General features: G+C 42.7%; 1 protein-coding gene and 1 long non-coding RNA gene across 2 annotated transcripts in view; one reads left to right on the top strand and one right to left on the bottom strand.

The window, feature by feature from the left end:
- The window catches only part of DPP4 (dipeptidyl peptidase 4), a 78,330-nt gene extending 75,938 nt beyond the window's left edge, over positions 1 to 2,392 (bottom strand). The window contains exons 1-2 of the mRNA XM_060621102.2: positions 2,065 to 2,392; positions 1,427 to 1,514 (exon numbers count right to left, since the gene is read on the bottom strand). Coding sequence (XP_060477085.1) covers positions 1,427 to 1,514; positions 2,065 to 2,070 — 94 coding nt within the window. The 5' untranslated portion in view covers positions 2,071 to 2,392. The remainder of the gene's footprint in view (positions 1 to 1,426; positions 1,515 to 2,064) is intronic.
- LOC144617160 (uncharacterized) lies at positions 1,619 to 13,503 on the top strand. The gene is made up of 3 exons (XR_013557289.2): positions 1,619 to 1,802; positions 7,649 to 7,679; positions 11,631 to 13,503. It is a non-coding gene; the product is annotated as an uncharacterized LOC144617160 (long non-coding RNA).
- The last annotated feature ends 7,099 nt before the right edge of the window (positions 13,504 to 20,602 follow it).

Genomic DNA, 20,602 nt, shown 5'->3' with positions numbered 1-20,602 from the left:
TCCTTAAGGAAAGTTCTGGTAGTTACAGCTTTTATACCCATTCTTCCAGTGATGCTGAGGTGTGCTTCAGTGATGTTCTAGAGACAAATGAGCTATCCGTTTAAAAAAAAAAAATGCATGACTTTTTGCATATTTGTTTCCCACTAGCTATAAAGTTCTTGAGGTCAGAGATCTCTAAAAATTTCAATCCTTGTATTTGCAGCAAGTAGCACTGTGCCTGGGACATAATGTAAGCCACGTGAATATTTATTGATCATATGGATGATCCATTCTTTTCTTACAGCCAGGCTTTGTGTGTGTGGTTGTTTAAACATACAAAGTATCATTTCAAGAAAACAAGAGTCAAATATAAGTGAACTGATGTCTGCCATTTAATTGTTTAAACGACGGTAACCATTGCTTTCTTAACTAAAAGTCATTATCAGTAGGTCAGCACACTCAGTTACTTAACCTCTGGGACCTCTGCCCCAGTCCTGAAATTGCCAGGCAAACATAGTCCTTGATAGCGTCACAAACTAATTCTGAGCTGTCACCTTGAAATCTGGAGAAGACCCCTCAGTACGTGAGCACTGCCTGCACATTTCCTGGTTAGATAGAGCATCCAGAGAGAATGCTTCAGTTGGCGGACTAGAATCTGTCTTACTGAAATGAAAGTAAATATTTACTTAGAAGGAAAGTACGGCCACAAGAGATCCACACTAGTGGTTCTCACTTGTTTGCACCCAATAATGTGTATTTCATTATATGAATGTTTTATATCAGGAACTAGAGCTGCACTGGGTCAGGAAAGCTAAAAGAAATGAAGGTGGCTTGCAATGAAAGAATCCACCACACATCACTGATCCCATCCCCTTCCGAATATTACCACGTACACCGTTTTGTGATTTACTCTGAAACACTGCTATAAGTGGCCAATAGTTATTTCCCTGCATCTCAACTCTCCAATTAATGAATTTCCATCACCCTGGAAGGAAAAGAACCTGGGTTCCCCATATAGTCCTCTCAAAACTGTATCTTGGGAGTTTTCTTTCTCTCATTTTCCCCCTCCTTTTATGACAGCCTTACTACTGTTCAGGACCTTCAAACACCACATCTTCTCCTTTGAAGATCCCTACTAGGGAGGCTATTTTTAATTGAAATCATATTAAACATTTAACTTTGAGTTTAATAAAAAGAAATCCTAAGGCTTCTCCTTAATTTCAGGAAGCGTGTATTTATGGTACATAAAATGTGGCCGCTGCCAACCTTTTGCAGCCTGAACGCTGGAGACCCCAGGAAGGGCATCTAGCCACGACCAGGGAAGCCTCAGCTACAACCTGGTGCACTGGTCCAAGCCCCCAGCAAGATCCTTAGCTCTCGGTGTGGTAAGGTAGAACCCGATCCTGGTCTCCAGTTGTCTTATCTTTTTCAAATGTTTCGAACTTACTGCCTTTGTTCAGCAGAACCGCGGGCACGGTGATGATGGTGATGAGCGCAGCAAGCCCCAGCAGTCCCAGGAGCACCTTCCACGGTGTCTGCAGGCGGGTCAGATCGTGTCCGGTTAGAGCGAGCCGTCTAGCCCCAGCGCGGTAGAGGTAGAGGGTCGGGGCCCACCCTGCACCCTAGGCAGCGACCCGCCCTGCACCCTAGGCAGCGGGGTTTGCCGATGGGCGTGCATTGGAAAGGGGGCACAGCGGGCTGGGAGGGTTTGGAGCGCGGAGGTTGCCAAGAGCGGTCGCTCTTGAACTTTTGGCCTCCAAGCACACTAGCGTTTACTTCTCTACGCCTCCTGAACGTCAGAAGCCAAGTCGGGGAGAAGCCAGGTGAGGGTTCGAGCGAGCGTTTTATGGATGGCTCTCTGCGTCCTCCAAGGCTTGGCGCCTCTTTCTAGCAGAAACCCCGGGGGGCGAGCGCCTGGCGGGAACTCGGGGAGGTCCCTTCACCTGTCGAGGGTGGCCCTGGAACTTCCGCCGAACAGGAGCCCCTGGTTCCGTTCCGCGAGCTTCGGGGTCACTTGGGGGAGAGTCTGGTGAAGAAGCACCTACAACTCGCCCCTGGGGTTAGGGAAAGGCGCTCCTCACTCACCTTCATGGTCGGCGTGTGCCCGGAACTGAGCGTTCGGAGCAGGAGCGCAGGCAGAAGTCAGGCAAGCCGCCGAGACGCGCTTTCAGCTCCGCTGCTCGGCGCGCGGAGTCATTCGGCACTCCCAAGTTTCGGCCCCGAGTTAAACATTAGTGAGCACCCGGCCGGCTCGGTATAAAGGCCGCGCGGGCAGGCTGCGGGCGAAGGCGCGCCTGGCGCCGGGCACTGGCATCCCGGCCGGGGGGCGCCCGAGAGGCGCCTCCCCCGTGTTTTGGGCGCGGGGCGGCAGCCGGGGCGCACAGGGCGCGGGGGCCCCGGGACGCGCGGGCGGGGTGGCGAGAGCGGGAGTGAGCCTGCGGACCGCACCCCACGCACAGACGGCGGTCGGCCTTGGCTAATAAGGGATCTGGGCGCTCGGCTCCCGTGGGGTCTGCAGACTCACGGCTCATTGCTGGCAGCTGTACTAAAACCCAGGCCTCTGTCTTTTGCTAGTGAAAGTATGTTGGGAAGTAGGGGGGTGTTTACAGCTCCTGGAAGGCAAAGTGAGAGAGAATGGGATTATTCAATTTGTGAATGGCGCTTAAAGGCTAAGTATCTGAATTCACCCTCCGCAGGGAATTTCCAGCTTGTCTTACCTTCTCATCAAGTTGCCAAAAATAATAACAATAACACTTATGTGGAACTTACTTTTTTCCCCAGGAGCTTCTGTAAGCATTTACTGTGTTTATTTTGCAGGGAGGAAGCCTAGGCACAGAAAAGTTAAGTCACTTGTTCAAGCCGCTCAGCTAGGATGCCTTGGAGCCTGAATTCGGAGTCCGTGTTCTTAACCATTACTCCACATGGCCTCTCATCTTTCAGTCTTACAGAGGGTGAGGGAAAAGAAGGTCTTTTGGCTTTTACCTTCCCCACGTCCCCATTATGCTCTGAAGGTTGGTTCCTTTCTCCTTTTCTTCCTTCCTCCCTCCTTTCCTTCCTTCCTCTCTCCCTCCCTCCCTTCCTTCCTCCCTTCCTTCCCCCCTTCCTTCCTCCCTTCCTTCCTCCCTCCCTTCCTTCCTCCCTCCCTCCCTTCCTTCCTTCCTTCCTTCCTTCCTTCCTTCCTTCCTTCCCTCATTGCCACATCCTCCCATTTATTCTGACCACTCCCTAAATATTTGGGTGGCTACAAGGTGCCAGATCCTCTTCTAGTGGCTGGAGGTAGAGAAGTGGGACAAGACTGGTGAGGTCTGTGCATTTGGCACTTCCAATATAAAATGCTGTGGTAAACATTTGCCTTTAGGGTCTCCCTATGCTTACTTCCTCTGAGGGTAAGTATCCCCGCCCCACCATTTCTTTTTTTTTTTTTTTTTTCCGCCCCACCATTTCTTAAAGGCCTCTTCAGCTTGTTCACTGCAGCTGAAAAGCAAAGTCTCCGTGTCCATAGTTAGAGGTAAAACATCAAACATGCAAAGTCCTGTGGGACATTAACATAGTTATGAATAAAATCAAGTTTTCATCCTTTATCTCAAGTGCTGACTTTGCTTCTAAACTCAGGATCTTCCCCCCCCCCCCCCCCCCCGCCCTTGACCACTGGTTGCTCACGATGCATACATATGCTCACCCTCACCCACTTCCAGAGGCTCAAACTGAACTCTTCATCTCCTCCGTCAGTCTCTCCCTACCCTTCTCTGATCATCCCTGTCTTCATTCAAAGTGTTCCCATTCACCATTCACAAAAACTGAAAACTTCACTCATCTCAGGTTTTCTTTGCCATTCTCCTACTACATTCACTTGGCCACCAATTCCTCTCAACTCTGCCTTTAGTAGTATATTTCAATTCCATCTGCTCCTCCCTTTTCCAACTGCTCAGAAGGTGAGTCAATAGGGTTACTGGAGCCTGTGAGTTGGAGCTATGAAAAGAGCCAACCAACAAGGACTACAGGGAATGGTGCCATACTGGGGGCTCAGTGTAGGCCTCTGCTCTTACCAGTTTGTGCACAAAGCAATGGAGGAAGGAAGCCACAAGTCACATTAGCCTTGGAGAGGGAAGGCAATACAGCTGAGCCCACGCTTAGCCTCCATGCACCATACATCCAGCAAGGGGAAGCTGGCGGGAGGTTGGCTGACATCCATGGGACAGATAATCTTGTTCTCTGGAGGGCATTCCATGAGACACAAATATCTTCAAACCCTTCCCTCTTCAAGATATTCTTTTCCCAAATCTCCCCTACCCCAACTTCTTTATCACCAGTCTTTCAAGCTTGTTTTTTCCAAGTCCCTAAGATACCAGCTGGCCAACACATTAGCTGCCACCTATGAGTCAGTGTTGATCTTATATCAGGCCATTTCTCTTTCCATGAAAAATGAAAAAAACAGCTGTAATAAAAGCTCTGCCCCTTAGGAAGATTTCTCTTCCTACTCTATTCCAGGACATCCCTGAGAGGGGCTGTGATGCAGCAGCCATCCAGTTAGGACTGCTGCCAGCTTACTTTGCATAAAGCTGACCTTTCCTCTGTTACCTGGCTATCCAGAACTCCCCATGAAGTTACAGGTGTTTTGAAAATAGGATCTTTACAGAAGTAGTCAGGTTAAAAAGAAGTCATTAGGGTGGTCTCTAATCTGAGTGGTTATAAAAAGAGGAAATTAGACACAGAGACAGATACGCGCAGAAAGAAGATGATGTAAAAAGACACAAGGAGAAGATGACCATCTACAAGCCAAGGAGAGAAACTTGGCACAGGTTCATCCTTCACAGCCCTCAGAAGGAACCAACCTTGCCGATCCCTTGATTTGGGACTCCCAGCCTCCAGAAACGTAAGCTGCTGGTTTGTGGTATTTTATTACAGCAGCCCTAGCAGACTACTATGCTTGGTAGTCTTGGTTCTGGGATCATGCTTTCTGTCTCTACCAGGGCCCTGGAGAAAGAGAGGAGTTGGTTTTCGTATAGTGAATAATTGTTGACTGTTGTAGCCAAAATCTAAGATGGGCCCCAAAGTTTTGGGGGTATTTTATTATACATCAATAGGTAGCTAATAAATTGGCAAAAAGGACATGAGTCCTTAGGCATACCCTCTGTGATTCTCTTATTGGGGTTTGCCAGAGGCCTTGTATGGTATCTCTGGCTGCCACAGACATGTCTAAAAGTACTGCATCTGCTAGATCATTAAGATACAAGTATCAGGGCAGCCTCAACTTGGAAGCCCTCTCTTGCTCCAGGCCCCATTCAAGATAGACAGACTTAGAGGCGCTTGGCAAATGGGTTGGAGAAGCACTTCCAGTTGTGGTATATCATGTCTCCAAAATCTGAAGAGTTCTGGCAAACACTGTTCCTCTTCGTGGTGGGCATACAAGGTATAGTGACGTATCTTTCACTTTGGAGGAGATATCCTGGCATACTCTAGACTACTGAATTCCTTGAAACTTCGCACTGTTTTCATGGGATTTACCCTCTACTCTGTGGCCATATTTGTCTTACTAAAGCACATAACGAAATCGCTACTTATTGTTCTTGAGGTCCAATTGGCATAATGTTACCCAGGTGATGGATCAGTGTGATATTCTATGGGATACAACCAAGGTCCTGGGAGACCATATTACGACAGAGAGCAAGAGAGTTGACGTAGCCCTGAAGTAAGATGGTGAAACTATGCTGCTGACCCTTCTAAGTTAAGGCAAACTCTTTTGGATGGTCCTATTAATTAGATCAAGAAAAAAGTATTCTTCAGGTTAATAGCCCCCAGGTACTAGGACGATACTGTTTGACCCAGTGAAGTTACCACACTGGAAATGGCTGCTGAGGTTGATTCATAAACATTTTCCACAATTCATCTTACTTTTGCACTGACTGAATGAATGGAGAAATTGAGTGTAGGATAGAAAACCAGCATTCTTGCATTTTTTGGGTTCTTATCTTGTGACAATACCACCAGGGATGTGGTATTACTTTTGATTTTACTCTATAGCTGTGGGGGAGGGACAGTTCCAGGGGCTTCCCATTGGCCTTTCTTACCGTAATGTCTCTTCACCAGTCAGGGATGCAGGCTAGAAGCTGAAAAAGGCAGGAGAAGAATTCTTCCCTAGAGTCTAGAAGGAATACATCCCCTGATGGCACCTTGATTTTAGCCCAGTAGGAGCTATTTCAGACTTCTGACCTCTAGAACAATAAGCTGATACATTTCTGTTGTTTCACATCACCAGGTTTCTAGTGATTTCTTTTTTTTTAAATGTTTATTTGTTTATTGGGGGGGGGGGGGCGGGGCAGGGAGAAAAGGAGAGAGAGAATCCAAGCGGACTCCCAGCGGTCAGCACAGAGCTTGATGCAGGGTTTGAACTCACAAACAGAGAGATCATGACCTGAGTCAAAATCAGGAGTCTGACGATTAACCAACTGAGCCACCCAGGTGCCCCTGTAGTCATTTCTTATAGCAGCAATAGGAAATTAATATACCACTGGACCATAATGGTGTTTTAACCCTATAGAAATGAGTATAAACCGAGGGCTAGTATTTAATAACTCCCGGGAGGTCTGAACATGTCCCTTTTCACAGGTCACTTTCCAACTTTATGTCATGTGTCTTCCTGAGGGAAACTTGGAAGAAGATTTAAGTTAGTGTGGCAACTGCAGGCTCCTTCCTCAAAAAGATCTGGCTTTCATTTTATTTTATTTTGTTTTATTTTTTAATGTTTATTTTATTTATTTTTTTAAATTTTAAACATTTTTATTTATTTTTGAGAGAGAGAGACAGAGACAGAGCATGAGTTGGGGGGGAGGGGCAGAGAGAGAGGAAGACACAAAATCCAAAGCACGCTGCAGGCTCTGAGCTGTCAGCACAGAGTCTGACATGGGGCTTGAACCCATGAACCTTGAGATTATGACCTGACCCAAAGTCAGGCGCTTAACTGACTGAGCCACCGAAGTGCCCCTGGCCTTCATTTTAAACGTGGCATTCTGGTTTGAGGATGAAATAGTTTGAGTCTGGAAACTTAAGAGGCTATGAATTTCTATTATGGCAACTTCAGTGAGATTTCTGCCACAGACCTAGAATTTTTCTGATTGCTTAAATCAAGCCATAGTTTAGAATGCTGTCCATCTACTTCATTCTTAAGTACCTCATGATAAATGGACCACCATCATTGCAGGTGAAACTCTGGTTACCATGTTATCCTTGTAGCTGTTTATGGGAACAACCCCTTTTAAGAACCCTCAGTCTTGGAGGTGGGGTCACCTAGAGTGAGCTGTTGCCCTGCAAAGATGGAACCAATGTGAGATTACAGCACAACATAGATGAAAAGCAGAAGGAATAAATACTTTGGTACCTTTCTCCTACTTCTCTTTAATATCTTGCTGGTACCTCCTACTGGCTGAAAGCAACTAATGCCAGAGGGCAAAGAAACCTGGATAATAGAGCATGCTATCTGTAGGGGTCAGACTCATAAGGCAATGGGCAGGGAAGATAAGGCAAAGAGTAAATGGGAGGGCCCAAATGAAAAATAACGAAATGAACAACCCAACATGGTGATGGTGTGTATTATTTGCTAATCATCTTCTCATAAAGATTGGAAATGTTCCATTTATGCTTTTATAATATTCTTTGGTCCTTCATTTTCCAGGGTCTCGTGAAATGCTCAGAACACATGCGTAGTAAGTATTGAAAAAATGAAAATGTGAAATGATAAATGAAGAAAAAATATCTAAAATCTTTCTCTGTGTTCTTGGGGGTTGGAACCAGAGGTATGGAAGAAGGGGGATCTCACAAGTAGAAAGAAGGGAAAGAGAGAGGCTGGGCCAGGACAGAGGGAGTGGTGAGGGAGCTGAACAGATTCTCCTCCTTGGTCTTGGCTTTAGAGGATAAGTAAAGTAAGTACAAAGGTTTTTATTTGTTCTTTTGCTCAGTGGATACCTATCCCCCATGTAATCTGCCCCACTTATCTGGGAATGGACTCCTGCTGCCCAAACCAAACCTCACACCTCACCTCCTTTAAAATCCAGATCACAACTCACTTTACAGGTTACCTTCAACATTGATCCCATCTGTTTCTGTTTTTCCTACCAACCATAGTTTGGAAGATTATTCTGGTTGTATCCTAAATAGAACCTATTTACAACAAAATTCAATCCTACCAAGAGATATATAAAAGATAGAAAGCTGGCTGGATAATTCTGTGGATTCAGATATATGGAAAGAAATTTTAGGCCAAAGAACAACTGCACGCAAAGGCTCAATGAGAAAGTTGGAGGATCTTCAGGCAAAATCTATTAGTTTAGTTTCGCCAGGATATAGGGTATTCTAGAGAGTACTGGGAAATAAAGGTCAGTTGTAGAATATTCTTTGGTCTTAAATTCAATATTCAGCATATACTAGGGAGCCACTGAAAGTTTTTGCTGGGGAAAGGAACCAGTTCAAGTTCATATTTGAACTTCAGCTGTGAAAATGTATGTGTATTATGTGCAGTAGTATGTGCTGGATGGATGAGAGAGAGAAGAATCAGAGACAGGATGAGGGGCAATACACTTGATGTTGCAAAATTAATTGGGAATGTGCTTCTCTTTGTGAAGCTTATCATAAAAGAATTTAATCACATTGATTTTTACTTAACTATAACTCTCTAAAAACTGTTGCCCAGCTGTGGTTTGGGGCGTTTGCTTTGGCCCAATTATGAGTAATACCAAATAAGGGGTTCTTGTTACACTTAGTGCTCAGGAAAGGCCTTTTGCTACTTTTTAGACCAGACACCAGCCCAAGGGGGAGAAGACTTCTGTGTTTTTCTTTCACTGGTGCCTTCTGGATATTCTGTGGGTTTTTTAATTGGGAGAATTTGCTTCTATTAAGTTACTAAGAAGACTGACTTAAGAAGACTTTATGGGAAAATGTGTTCAAGATCATTAGAACCATATTCTCACAAAGTGGCTGTGGCTATGATGACATCTCCTCCTTAGTGTTTTTCAAGCTTTAAACATGTGGTAGATGTGATGCTGTTGATACATGTTTATGAGGCTGGAGTTAGTGGTGGAGTGGATGGGCTGGGTAGGTAGTGGTTGCTATAATGTAAGGAAAGAAATAGCAATAAATATAAATATATATACAGCCCCCCAAGAATCATTCCCTTGGAACAAAATTGTCCTCAGTGAGAATGCTTGCTGTATATTTAACAGTTTCAACACCAATGTGGCAATTACTCCGTATCAGCAGAATATCTTTACTCCTTTGGAGCACTGGTTCCAGCATATGATAGATATTCTGAGTTCATTCTAGGAAAGCTAACCTCTGAAATCTTAATGCTGAGAAACTCCATATGCAGGTAGATAATGACCAGATCATATATGACAATTGGATTCCGACTTACAGCCTCTACAGCAACCTTGGTCAGGACTTGGTCAATGACTATCAGCTTCCCCCGCTAACTTGGAACTAACCAGAAAAAGATTAATATGCTCCCCAGCCTAATCTTACAAGATATTCTATTTCTAGTCAGACTTCTTCCTGTTTTCCCATGCCAATATTCTCCAATCAGGGCGCACTTGAAGACCTCCTGCTTTTTTTTTTTTTTTTAAACCTATAACGCACTCCCACTCCCCTGCCTGCCTTGGGCCCAAATGCCAAGTGATGGTGGCTGACTCCCTTACACTATTAAGCTCTGAAAACATAGCTTTTGATTGTTCCTATTTGGATGGTCTTTGTTTGATTTCCATAATATGGAATGAAGATATAGCCATGGAAGACGTTACATGAATAAAAAGATACCATAAATAATAATTCTCTCACTGTTCTATTCCAGCATTTCAGGAGCACGCACATCTTGTTTGTTTTCTTCGACCACCCCAAAGGCAGTTATACATCATTTCTCTTGTCCTTTATTAGCATCAGTATCTTAATAATTTAAATGATGTGTCCACATTTTGTGGCCATTTGACGATAGCAGTTATAATATTCAAAGATGCTTGGAAATAGAAGCAAGTGCTAAAAATTAAGATAAGTCATTCAGTAGGAGTCTTATATAGAAAAATACATGATTACTGAGTTTGTTGAATACTTACATGTTAACTTTGACTTCGCTGGGGCCCAGGAAAATGCTCAGTGTTCAAGTGACTCCTTGAGGATTTCATTACAAATGTTTATCTCTTTCTAGTTAAGAGTTTCTGTCATATCCACCAATGTATTAACATTAACATGTTGGCAGACAAACTATAAGAGATTTCACAAGAAACAGTTGATTATTAATTTGGTTGGAATTAACTGAGTAAAGTGGAGGATCTAATTGGCTTTATTAAACAATTCATCAATCGGGCAGCATCCTGTCTAGTAGATAGAAGGGAGCTCTGAGAAGTTGTACATAGTGGAAGGTCTTTGTAGGAAGGAGGGTGGGATAAGGAAGTTATTTGCAAAAGAAGAAGAGGATTGTTCCAGGTAAGGTAACCTTTCCTTGGAGCAATGGCAGGGGATCTTATTAGGTGGATCACCTCAATTTCCTTTTGGTGATGGTGAGTCCATGAGACAGATTACCCGATTGGTGCTGACCAGAACATTCCTGATTGTCCCATGAAGACTACATTTCTGGGGAGTTTGGAATTGCAATTAGATTAGGTATGAAGCCTTGGTTTGGTGATTTGGCCTATGTGGCTCCATTTTGGGTTTGTGGTGTCCTTTTTAACAGAAGATTGATTCTAAATCAGGTCATGTGGTTATGAGTAACGTTGCAAAGACCACCCAGAGTCTTTTGGTGGAAACTAGATGATGGCCATGAATAATGAGAAAATAACTTAATCAGAGGTTCTTCAATGGACAACTCAGGACTCTGGCTATTACTAGGAAGAACAAAAAATTTCAACATGGTAAATCTATTATGTAAAATGCAATATATATTTTAAAAAACCTTTTTAATTTTCTGAGTGTAACTAACTGTTAATTTACATTTAGCTTTAATCCAATCAAGGTTCATACTTACTGCCTGCTACCTTGTCAGGCAGTGTACTGGGAATATCATAGTGAACAAGTCAGGCCCATCATGGAGATCACAGTGTTTACAAATGGAGTTTACATTGCTAATCCATCCAAGTTTGCTAGCAAAATCCAAGACCAAATTCTAGAGACGACGGCTTTACTGGTCCCCCAAAAGCATTTTTTTTTGGGGGGGGGGAGGCTGAGGGAGGATATTAGAATTCCCAGAGGCCACGTGAATGCACTGAGCTGTGGATCTGATGTTTAGAGTGTGAGAGTCCCCTAGGGGCCCTTCCTTCCATTTCCCACTCAGGTCTTGCTCTTTTCTCTTTTCACGATCCTGTCTATGCCAAGTATCCCCTGGCGTAATAACTCCTCCAAACAAGTTCTCTCGGGCAAAGGCCCCACCTCTCCACCCCTTTCTCTACTCTCATACTCCATCTATTCCAAGGAATGGATTTGATTGGACGTGCACTTTTATTAGGACTTTTGAGGCCAGAACTCTTCCTGATTCTCGAAAGTTGTGGCAAATGTACTCTGTGCATACCTCTGCCACTGCCCTTACCATATTATATTGAAACGACCTGTTGTCTTTCTGTCTCTTGTACCTTGCTTTGGCTGTGGCAGACATGTTTTATTAATATTTGTATTTCCAGGAACTACAGCAGGGTTGGGCTGGAGTGAAATCAGCAACGTACCAAAACCATGAAACACAGAAACAACTGCTTCTTCCAGACGTTGGACATACCACCCAGAAGGCAGTGTGGAGAAGAGGAAAGAGTGAAGATTTTAAAGTCAGGCAAGCCTGGGTCTGTCATCCAATTATTATATGCCCGTGGGTCTTTTTCTAACCTACTTCACAGAGTTGTGGAGATTTAATGAGATAATAAATGAGTAATTTCAGCTACTCCCAGAAACTTTCCAAAATGTTGATGATTTCTCCACATATCTCTTTAGCAGGGATCTCTCTGCTGGATCTGAGCTCCTGGATGGCTCAGCCTGGATCACTCAGAAGCCTATCAGAGGCAATTTAGCCAACAGTAAGTTAATTATTAATTATTGCTGGCGCTACCCACACTCACTCCCCCGTGGGCCCCCGCACACCAAGTTTGATCCTTCTCCATCAGGCGCCACCTCAGGGAGAGGCGTCACCTGCCACACTGCCCAAGCCAGAAAGCCATAAGTCTTCCTTGATGTCCCCTCATTCGGACGCTACACATCAGCCTCTTCCCTGTCTCTGCTATTTGTCCACACCCCTCTAAGCTCAAAACCTTCACGTGAGTTCGGGCCTTCCTCTCTTCCCATCCAGTTCACTGCAGCTGTCTCCTCTGACTGGCTTCTCTTGTGCTTTCGCTCAGTGCAGCTCTGTCACTTTCCTGTTTACAGTTAGTGGCTTCTCCTGCTGAAGGATAAAGCTGGAGTTCCTTGTCATGATCTGATCTCCGCTCTTAACCGCTTCTCCCAACCTCCCCCACCTATGCTAAATTAGGTGCACTTCCAAGCATCGCTGCTCTCTCCTTCGCTTCCAAATCATCAAGCACAATGTTTCCTCTGCCTCGTACTCCACTCCCCCTGTTTTTCATTGGATTAGCTCTTAATCTTATGGACTGGACTTCGGTGGGAGCTCCTCTAAGTTTGTCCACCGAACCCCCCTCCTAAGTGAGGTACTTTGCTTCTATGCTCCCTGAGCGCTTCATGCCTCACTTCTTTTTAACAAAATTCTCTCACTCTGTAATTACTGTTAATCTAAAAAAAAAAAAAAAAATGCCCTGCCTGTTAATTTACCAGCAAAAATGGGTTTATTTGGGAATAGCAAAGAATTGCAATTGGAGACAGCCAAACTATGACAAAAGCATAGGCAAATCTGTAGAACCAAGGAGAGACAGGCTCTTTCGTAGAGTAAGGGGGAGGTGTTGGGAGGGGCTTTTACATACAAAAAGCCTATTGGCGTAAACCAGGAGTTCAAAGTATAGTGGCTCTTCATTGGCTGAGTTGCGGCAGTCTCTCATTGGCTGGGCTGTCGAGGGGAGTGGGGTGGGAGCCTATCTCAGGCTTGCTGGGATAGTAAAGTGGTAACCACGTACGTGCAAGGCGCATCCTTTCCTGTTGGGTCTGCAGTTGCGGAGGAGTGGTGGAGCATGAAAATTACCCCTGCCAGGCTTCTGACTCCATTCTAAACAAGACTTCCTTTTATTAATTTTCATATTATCTAATGTAATAATATGTAAGACTATGGACCCCATGCTAGGTACTAGACATTCTGCTAAGTTCTTGACATGTATTAGCTCCTATGATCTTCCGAACAATCCTATGCGGTGGGTACTGTTACCGTTCCTACCGCACAGACGACGCACAGAAAGGCAAACATTCCTCCCAGTATTACACAGCCAGGATTCGAACCCAAGAGGTCTGACTCCAGTCCATATAATTATATCCGATGCTTTTTTTGCATCCAGTCATCTCCAAGGATTTTGTCTATGTTATTCACTGATGTACTCTCAGGGCCTAGAATAAATTCTGGCATGTAATAGCTGCTCATAATGTGTTTACAGACACACTGAATGAATAAATGCTAATTCATTTGTGTCCTTCCCTTCTGAGGGGCCAAGGGCTGGGTTTTATTCTGTTTATTCCTAGCAGCTGGCCTGGTACCTAGCACATAATAAAATTGTCAAGCTTGCCTCTCTACATAGGTTCATTTCCACTCTGAGTTCCAAGATTCTATTTTGCTTCTGTGCTTTTTTGAGACCCTGTATCCACCCCACCAGCCATAACGCACTTTGCTGCATGTCAGTTTTCAGTGTGGATAAAAAAAAAATCTGGTCAGCTGCTGCTTGACAGCTGGAAAAACAGAGCTGCACTGGAGCCAAAACAATTTTGTGCCTCAGATAAGCAGGGAGGAGAGCCTCCTTCCTCATGTGGGTATGTGGGCAGAGGGCTGAATCATCGAGTTCTTTGAGTTCCTTGGAAAAAGATAACTCAAAGGAATATTACACAACATGGAGAAATGAGGAGACTAAGTAGAGGCATGAAAATGACTGAAGTGTTGAAAAGTACAAACTATAAGGCTAAAAATAGTTGCGAGAGGAAAAAGCTGTGGGTCAATATTCCAGTGCCCCAAAGGTCTATGCATGAATGGGTTCCAGTCTGAAGGATGTTGAACAGATGTTCACAGGAGGAAAGGAATGTACATGCAATAATCTTAAGCTGAGACAGTGGGGAGAAGACAACTTATCTAGGGGAAAGACAGCCTGGGCTGCAGCAGACTGTTATAAAACAGTACCCTCGAGTGGTGCGTAACCCAGCCAGAGGGGAAGGGGGTGCACAAGTAATGGGGATGTTTCCCGGGTAGGAGGTGGTACATTTGGGCAATTTTCTTTTTCCATAGATTTAAAGTCCCAGTAGATTTTTAAAACTGCATTGCAGAATCTCTCTAGAAACTTTGAAAACTTTGGGTAGGGTGGGGGTAGGGGCCGGGTTAGAATTTTGTGGTCGTGCAAACAAACATTCTTTGTTCCACTCTCTGGCTTATTTGGTAGCTAACACTGGACAGACGCACATTGGTACAGTAGACAGAGTGTGGGCGAGTTGCCTACTCAGGCTCTGCCTCATTGTCTTTTTGGAGCAGTGCTTTACAAGAGTATTTAAAGATTTAAGAGGTGTGGCGAGTTAAGTAAAACACTTCTAAAGAGCAGGGGGTAGTCTCCATAAATGGGAGTGGAGTTGTCATTAGTATTCTTTTTTTACCAGCATTATTTAATTTTCCTGCCAGGACTCCTGAGGTATTGCCCCACCGTGACAAAGGTTAGGTAGGACCCAAGTCTGAGGGCCTTATGATTGGAAAGAAGAGACTGAATTGGTTTCCCAGATGGAGGCACTGGCTTCCAAGGATCATGAGGAGTATCTTGTTTGGCAGTTTGTCCTGCAGGCAGTTGCTTGGGCTCCTGGGAAGGGAGGCGCTACAGAAATGTATTGTCATGACTAATGCCCTGAGGGAGGAGGACAACTGTGTACTGAGGTGTATACTCTTTCATGTAGGTTCATCTTTTCCACCCACGAATGTACACACTTCATGGGCAGGTATCAGATCTTCTAATTCCTATTTATAACCTTTCTTTTTCTTTCTCAGGGTTTTCAGGAACTAAGAATGCACATATGGACAGAGCGAATGCAAAAATTCAAGATACTTATATTGCTAAACACAAGTAGAATTTTATATAAATATAATTCATAAAAGGTATAAACGGCAAGAATTTCTTTCTACCCAATGATTTTGTGCAACTCCTGATATGCTATCTCTAGTGGTGAAACATGACAGCCCTCGGCCCTACAGAGACCTCCACCTGACAGCTCTAAGCTCCTTCCTGGATCTCAGAGGCTCTAGAATGCAACGTGCCTCACCTCTTCCCCAAACGTCCTTCTGTCCTCTCTAGGCCATACAGCTGCTTTGAGAGAGGAATGACCAAGGCATTCTCACTTTTGAGGGAAGTGAAATAAAACTACTCAGACAAACCAGGTTTTCCAATTAAAGTCCACGATCTTCCCGTTTTCCCAAGAAGAGCCTCTGTTTTTTCCTATTCTCTATTGAAAGCATAGCTGGTAGACAGTCTTCAGTGACTATCCATCCTCTCTATTGTTTTGAAAGGCAATGCTTAGTAAGTAGGTCATTTATGTTTAGAAATTTCCCTTTGAAGTTTTATTCGAGTACAGAATTTACTAAAAAACAAACAACTCTATTATTTTAGTGAAAATCATAAGCTTAACTCAAATATACATAGGATCAGATTTCTGGACCTTTTTTTCTACCCAGTCATCCCTGTGGGCAGTTAAGGCTTATGTATGGGTCAAGTACTTTTAACTAGTGGTTAATGGAATATATGTCATATAAATGTTATTTCTTTTAGGCATTCACTTAATGACTGGGCGGCCATTGGTAATAACGCAAAGGGATACGAAAACAGGTATGTAAAGGTTAGATTTGAACCATATGGTAATCCTGATCCTTGACTATTTTTGACCTATGCATGACAATTTAATATAGTACAACCTGATATGTTTAAGGTTTATTCATAAAATAATACATTTCATACGTGTGTCAAATATAAAATTGATATTGGAATAGTAACATATTGCTATTAAGAAAAACTTAAGATAAGTTCAAATATCGGTTTAAATACTGCTGCAAAATGGAAACATGATACCATGTTCCAGACTATAATATACCAGTACTTGATGAAAGAAGACCCAATTGTTTTATTTTGAGCCCATTAATTAAATATCAGTCTCATAACTTATAAAAAATATATTAATTTACTATCAACCCTAACCTCAATACATTTTATGAAATGACTATTGTGTTCTTTGAGTCAGAGGTGAACTGTGTTGGGAGATGTAAGAAATCTTCCTTTACCTCACTGAAGACTATGTATTTCAATAAGAAATGCTTTACATTTTTAAACTGCTCTGTATGAATAAATAGTGCTAACACAAAATTAATAAAAAAATGACCAGTAAAAATTTTAATTTACCGTTATGATGAGAATTCCAAGAAACGTTTTTGGGTTGAAAAAATTCTGTCCGAATGTAACGCCTCTCATTATATTTTGGTCCCAGTACACAGAATACAGGAATAATTCACAACTCAAAATTATGCAAAAGAGCTAATGCTCTTCTTCAGTTTGTGTGCATCTAATAGACGGTCTTTTTTTTATTTTTTTTTTTAAATTTTTTTTTAACGTTTATTTATTTTTGAGACAGAGACAGAGCGTGAACAAGGGAGGGGCAGAGAGAGAGGGAGACACAGAATCTGAAACAGGCTCCAGGCTCTGAGCTGTCAGCACAGAGCCTGATGCGGGGCTCGAACTCACGGACCGTGAGATCATGACCTGAGCCGAAGTCGGACGCTCAACCGAGCAAGCCACCCAGGCGCCCCTAGACGGTCTTAATAAAGAAGCTTATGAGTATCTGATAACACCATGCAGCGTAAACATAAGCAGGAACCTAACAGGCTCACTAATCATGGAACAAATCTTTTTCTGTGGACAGGCAGAAAATGCAAAATCATAGAACGACTGCATCTGGACTAGAGGAAAAGAATTCCTGCTCTCCTATTAATTCCAAGAAGGTAGATTAAGACTTCTAATCCCATTAAAGATAAATGCCTTAAAATGCTTGAGTACTTTATTATCAGAGATTTTCCCTCTGGATGCTGCAATTTAAGATTTTTAAAGGAAGAGTTATACTTTAGAGCTCAGGAGAGGTGTCTTTTTAAAAAATTTATTTTTAATTCAAGTCTAATTAATATACAATGTTATGTCAGTTTCAGGTGTACCATATAATGATTCCACAATTCTATACATTTCCAGTGCTCATCAAGTTAAATGTAGTCTTAATCCCCTTAATTTATCTCCACCCCCCCACCCCCTGCAACCACCAGTTTATGCTCTGTATTTAAGAGTCTGTTTTTTGTTTGTCTCTTTTTTTTCTTTGTTTGCTCATTTGTTTTGTGTCTTAAATTCCACATATGAGCGAAATCATGTGGTATTTGTTTTTCTCTGCCTGCCTTATTTCACTTAGCATCGTAGTCTCTAGGTCCACCTATGTTGTTGCAAATGGCAAGATCTCATTATTTTTATGGCTGAGTAATATTCCATGGAAGTCTCCATTTGCGTCAGTGGGGAGTATCAATTTATAGTTGTTTTCTATGAAATTCTGTGTGTTGGGATTTGAGCTGTATTAATTGTTTTAGGGCTTTCTCTCAATATTCTTGAGAAACTTAAGAAAGCTTGTGGACAGTCCCAGTGTGCTTTTCCTCCCTCACATCAGTCTCCAGACTCAGCTCTCCCACCTCCCAGTCCCCAAGACCACTTCTTAGTGAAGGCCACCACCACTTCTCCTAGTGGCTTTCTGACTTCTAGTGCCCTCCCTGCTCCTTGTTCTCCTTACCCCTCTGTAGGATCTCTATACTCTGCCCAGAGAGATTGTCCTCAATTGTGAGTGTGGTCCTATTGTTTCCAATCCTTTGAGCATTGTCTGTAAATTCCTTTGCAATATCTCCTTTCATCTCCACCATTCCTGCCACCTTCTCAGTGTGACCTTGTTCTTTGTTTCAGGCCTTTTCTCACTCAGTATCCCCTTCCAGGAACTCTCTTTCCAGTAGCATCCCTGGTTTCCTGCACCCAAACAAACAATGCTTGTTTGCAAAGTCGCTGCTTGGAGGCTGTTTCCTCCAACTCACCTTGCCAAATCCTGAAAATCTGAATTTATAGAGCACCTTCCCTTTTCTCTCCCTATGGCTCTGATCATACTGTATTATCGTAGTCTCTTTGTTTTTCTGAAACCCTCTCTAGTCTGTAAGCTCCTCAAGGATGGGGACTGTCCTTGCTTCTCTTCTTCACCCTTGTATTCTCAGGGCCTAGCACAAAACTTGGTTCAGAGTAGACCCCGAATATATGCTTGGTGAGTGCATGCATACATGCTGCTTTGGGCAGAGCTCCTATTCTTGAAAAGCTTATAGTCTATTTTATTTTCTGTGCATTGGAAGACTAGGCAGTATAATAAAAAGAACAAACCTTTAAAATCATCTGAATTTGTATCCCGGCTTTACAATTTCCCAGCCCCGTGCATTAGGGTGATTTATCCAACTCTCCTGAGATTTACTGTATGAATCAGTATAGGGATGAGAGATGTCTACCTCTTAGGGTTCTTGTAAGTTCTAAAATAAGATCCATTAAACATGTGCTATAACAGGCATGTGTTGGCTTCCTTCCTCTACCAATAAGCAACTCTGCTTCCACTTAACACAAATCTCTGCTCACCTTTCCAGTGGGCTCAAGATGCTCTTTCCTCACATATGTGATTATAAGTTCACACAATTTTAAAAAGTCATATTGAGAGGGGCACCTGGGTGGCTGCATCAGTTAAGCCTCTGACTTTGGCTCAGGTTATGATCTCACAGTTTATGAGTTCAAGCCCCATGTCAGCGGGCTCTGTGCTGGCAGCTCAGTGCCTGGAGCCTGCTTCAGATTCTGTGTCTCCTTCTCTCTCTGCCCTTCCCCCACTCATTCTCTCTCTCTTTCTCAAAAAAATAAATAAATAAATAAATAAACATAAAAAATAAAAATAATAAAAATTAAAAAGTCCTATTGAGAAGACATTAAGAGAGTTTATTCATTTATTAAAAACAAATTCGCAATGGGGCACCTGGGTGGCTCAGTCATTTAAACTGGCTGGCTTTGGCTCAGGTCAAGATCTCATGGTTCGTGAGTTCAAGCCCCATGTAGGGCTCTGTACTGACTTCTCAGAGCCTGGAGCCTGCTTTGGATTCTGTGTCTCCCTCTCTCTTCCCCTCCCCTGCTCACACTCTGTCTGTCTGTCTGTCTCTCAAAAATAAATAAGCATTAAAAATTTTTTAAAAACCAATATTCAGAAATATAATACATTAAAACAAGATGTATATAATCAAGAATTTATAAATGTTTAAAGCATCGTACATCAAATACCCTATCTTATTGTGTAGGATAGGTAAATTTAAAATTAGATTTCAATGGGCAAAACTCAGTTTTATGGTGTGGGGTTCAAATCTTAGGCCACTGTTAAATTTTATTATGCATTAATTTAAGTATTAATTGTAACTGAATAAACGTAAACATTTAAATTTTGAATGTAAAATTTAAAACACTAGAATTATATTTTTATACTCGGAATAATGATATAAATTTCTTATCAAAATCTTTCTCTAAGCAATAATAGTGATTATTCATTTTACTTGACTCTGAAAGGAGTTAAAAGATATGCAGAAAATAGATCCAAGAACTCCCTCGTTGCTATTATTTTTTCAGTGAAAGCGTGTATCCCAAACTAAGACACAACAGAGTCAGCTCAGATAGCCTTATTTCCACAAAATTTGCAACCCAAGGGCTAGTTTTATATGTGTTCTTCACCGGCTGGATTGTGGCTGATCATGGCCAAGTGTTTTGATGCTGTTGGTTTGGCTCTTAAATGAAACTGGATCCTGACGACAAAGTTCAAGAATTATTGTCGGCTTCTCTGCATAACTTAGAAGCATCTCCAAAGGCATATGTACTATTGCCCTGGCAGACATATATACACGAGTACGGTGTAACACCTCCATCCTCCATGCTTGGCAAGTTTATGTGAATGTTCATTTTTATAGCCGCTAACTTATTAGCTGTGGATTACGTTGTCACTTTGTGTGTTACATTTCCAAGCATAAGAAGTGTGAGTGAGTTCTAAGACATGTGAAATGAAGGATCAGCTCGCAAAAGCTGGTCTTGAAGGCATCAGAGAGTAGGGATAAAGACTTCATCATGCGGATCATAGAGCCTGCCAATTCTTTGATTGACAGCTCTCTGTATGGCAAGTCTTGAGGGATTGGGTATTTAAATCTTAATTACAAAAAAGTGTTACAGAATACTAAAAATCATTCAAGGAAACTGGAAGGCTTATAATGTAGCATTCCTCTATTAATCTCTTATACGGAATAAAATTTGATTGACAAGATCCATGCAAATAGTGTAAAGAAATTTAGGAAATCAGAACAAAACTGAAGGGAAAATTTTAAGCCATGTGCCATAAATGTGTCCTATTTTATAAATTAAATTGCTCT

The sequence above is a fragment of the Panthera onca genome, chromosome C1 (genome assembly GCF_046562875.1).
Source record: "Panthera onca isolate mPanOnc1 chromosome C1, mPanOnc1 haplotype 2, whole genome shotgun sequence".
Taxonomy (NCBI): domain Eukaryota; kingdom Metazoa; phylum Chordata; class Mammalia; order Carnivora; family Felidae; genus Panthera; species Panthera onca.
The sequence above is the reverse complement of the archived record's forward strand: the minus strand, read 5'-3'. Positions and strand labels throughout refer to the sequence as shown.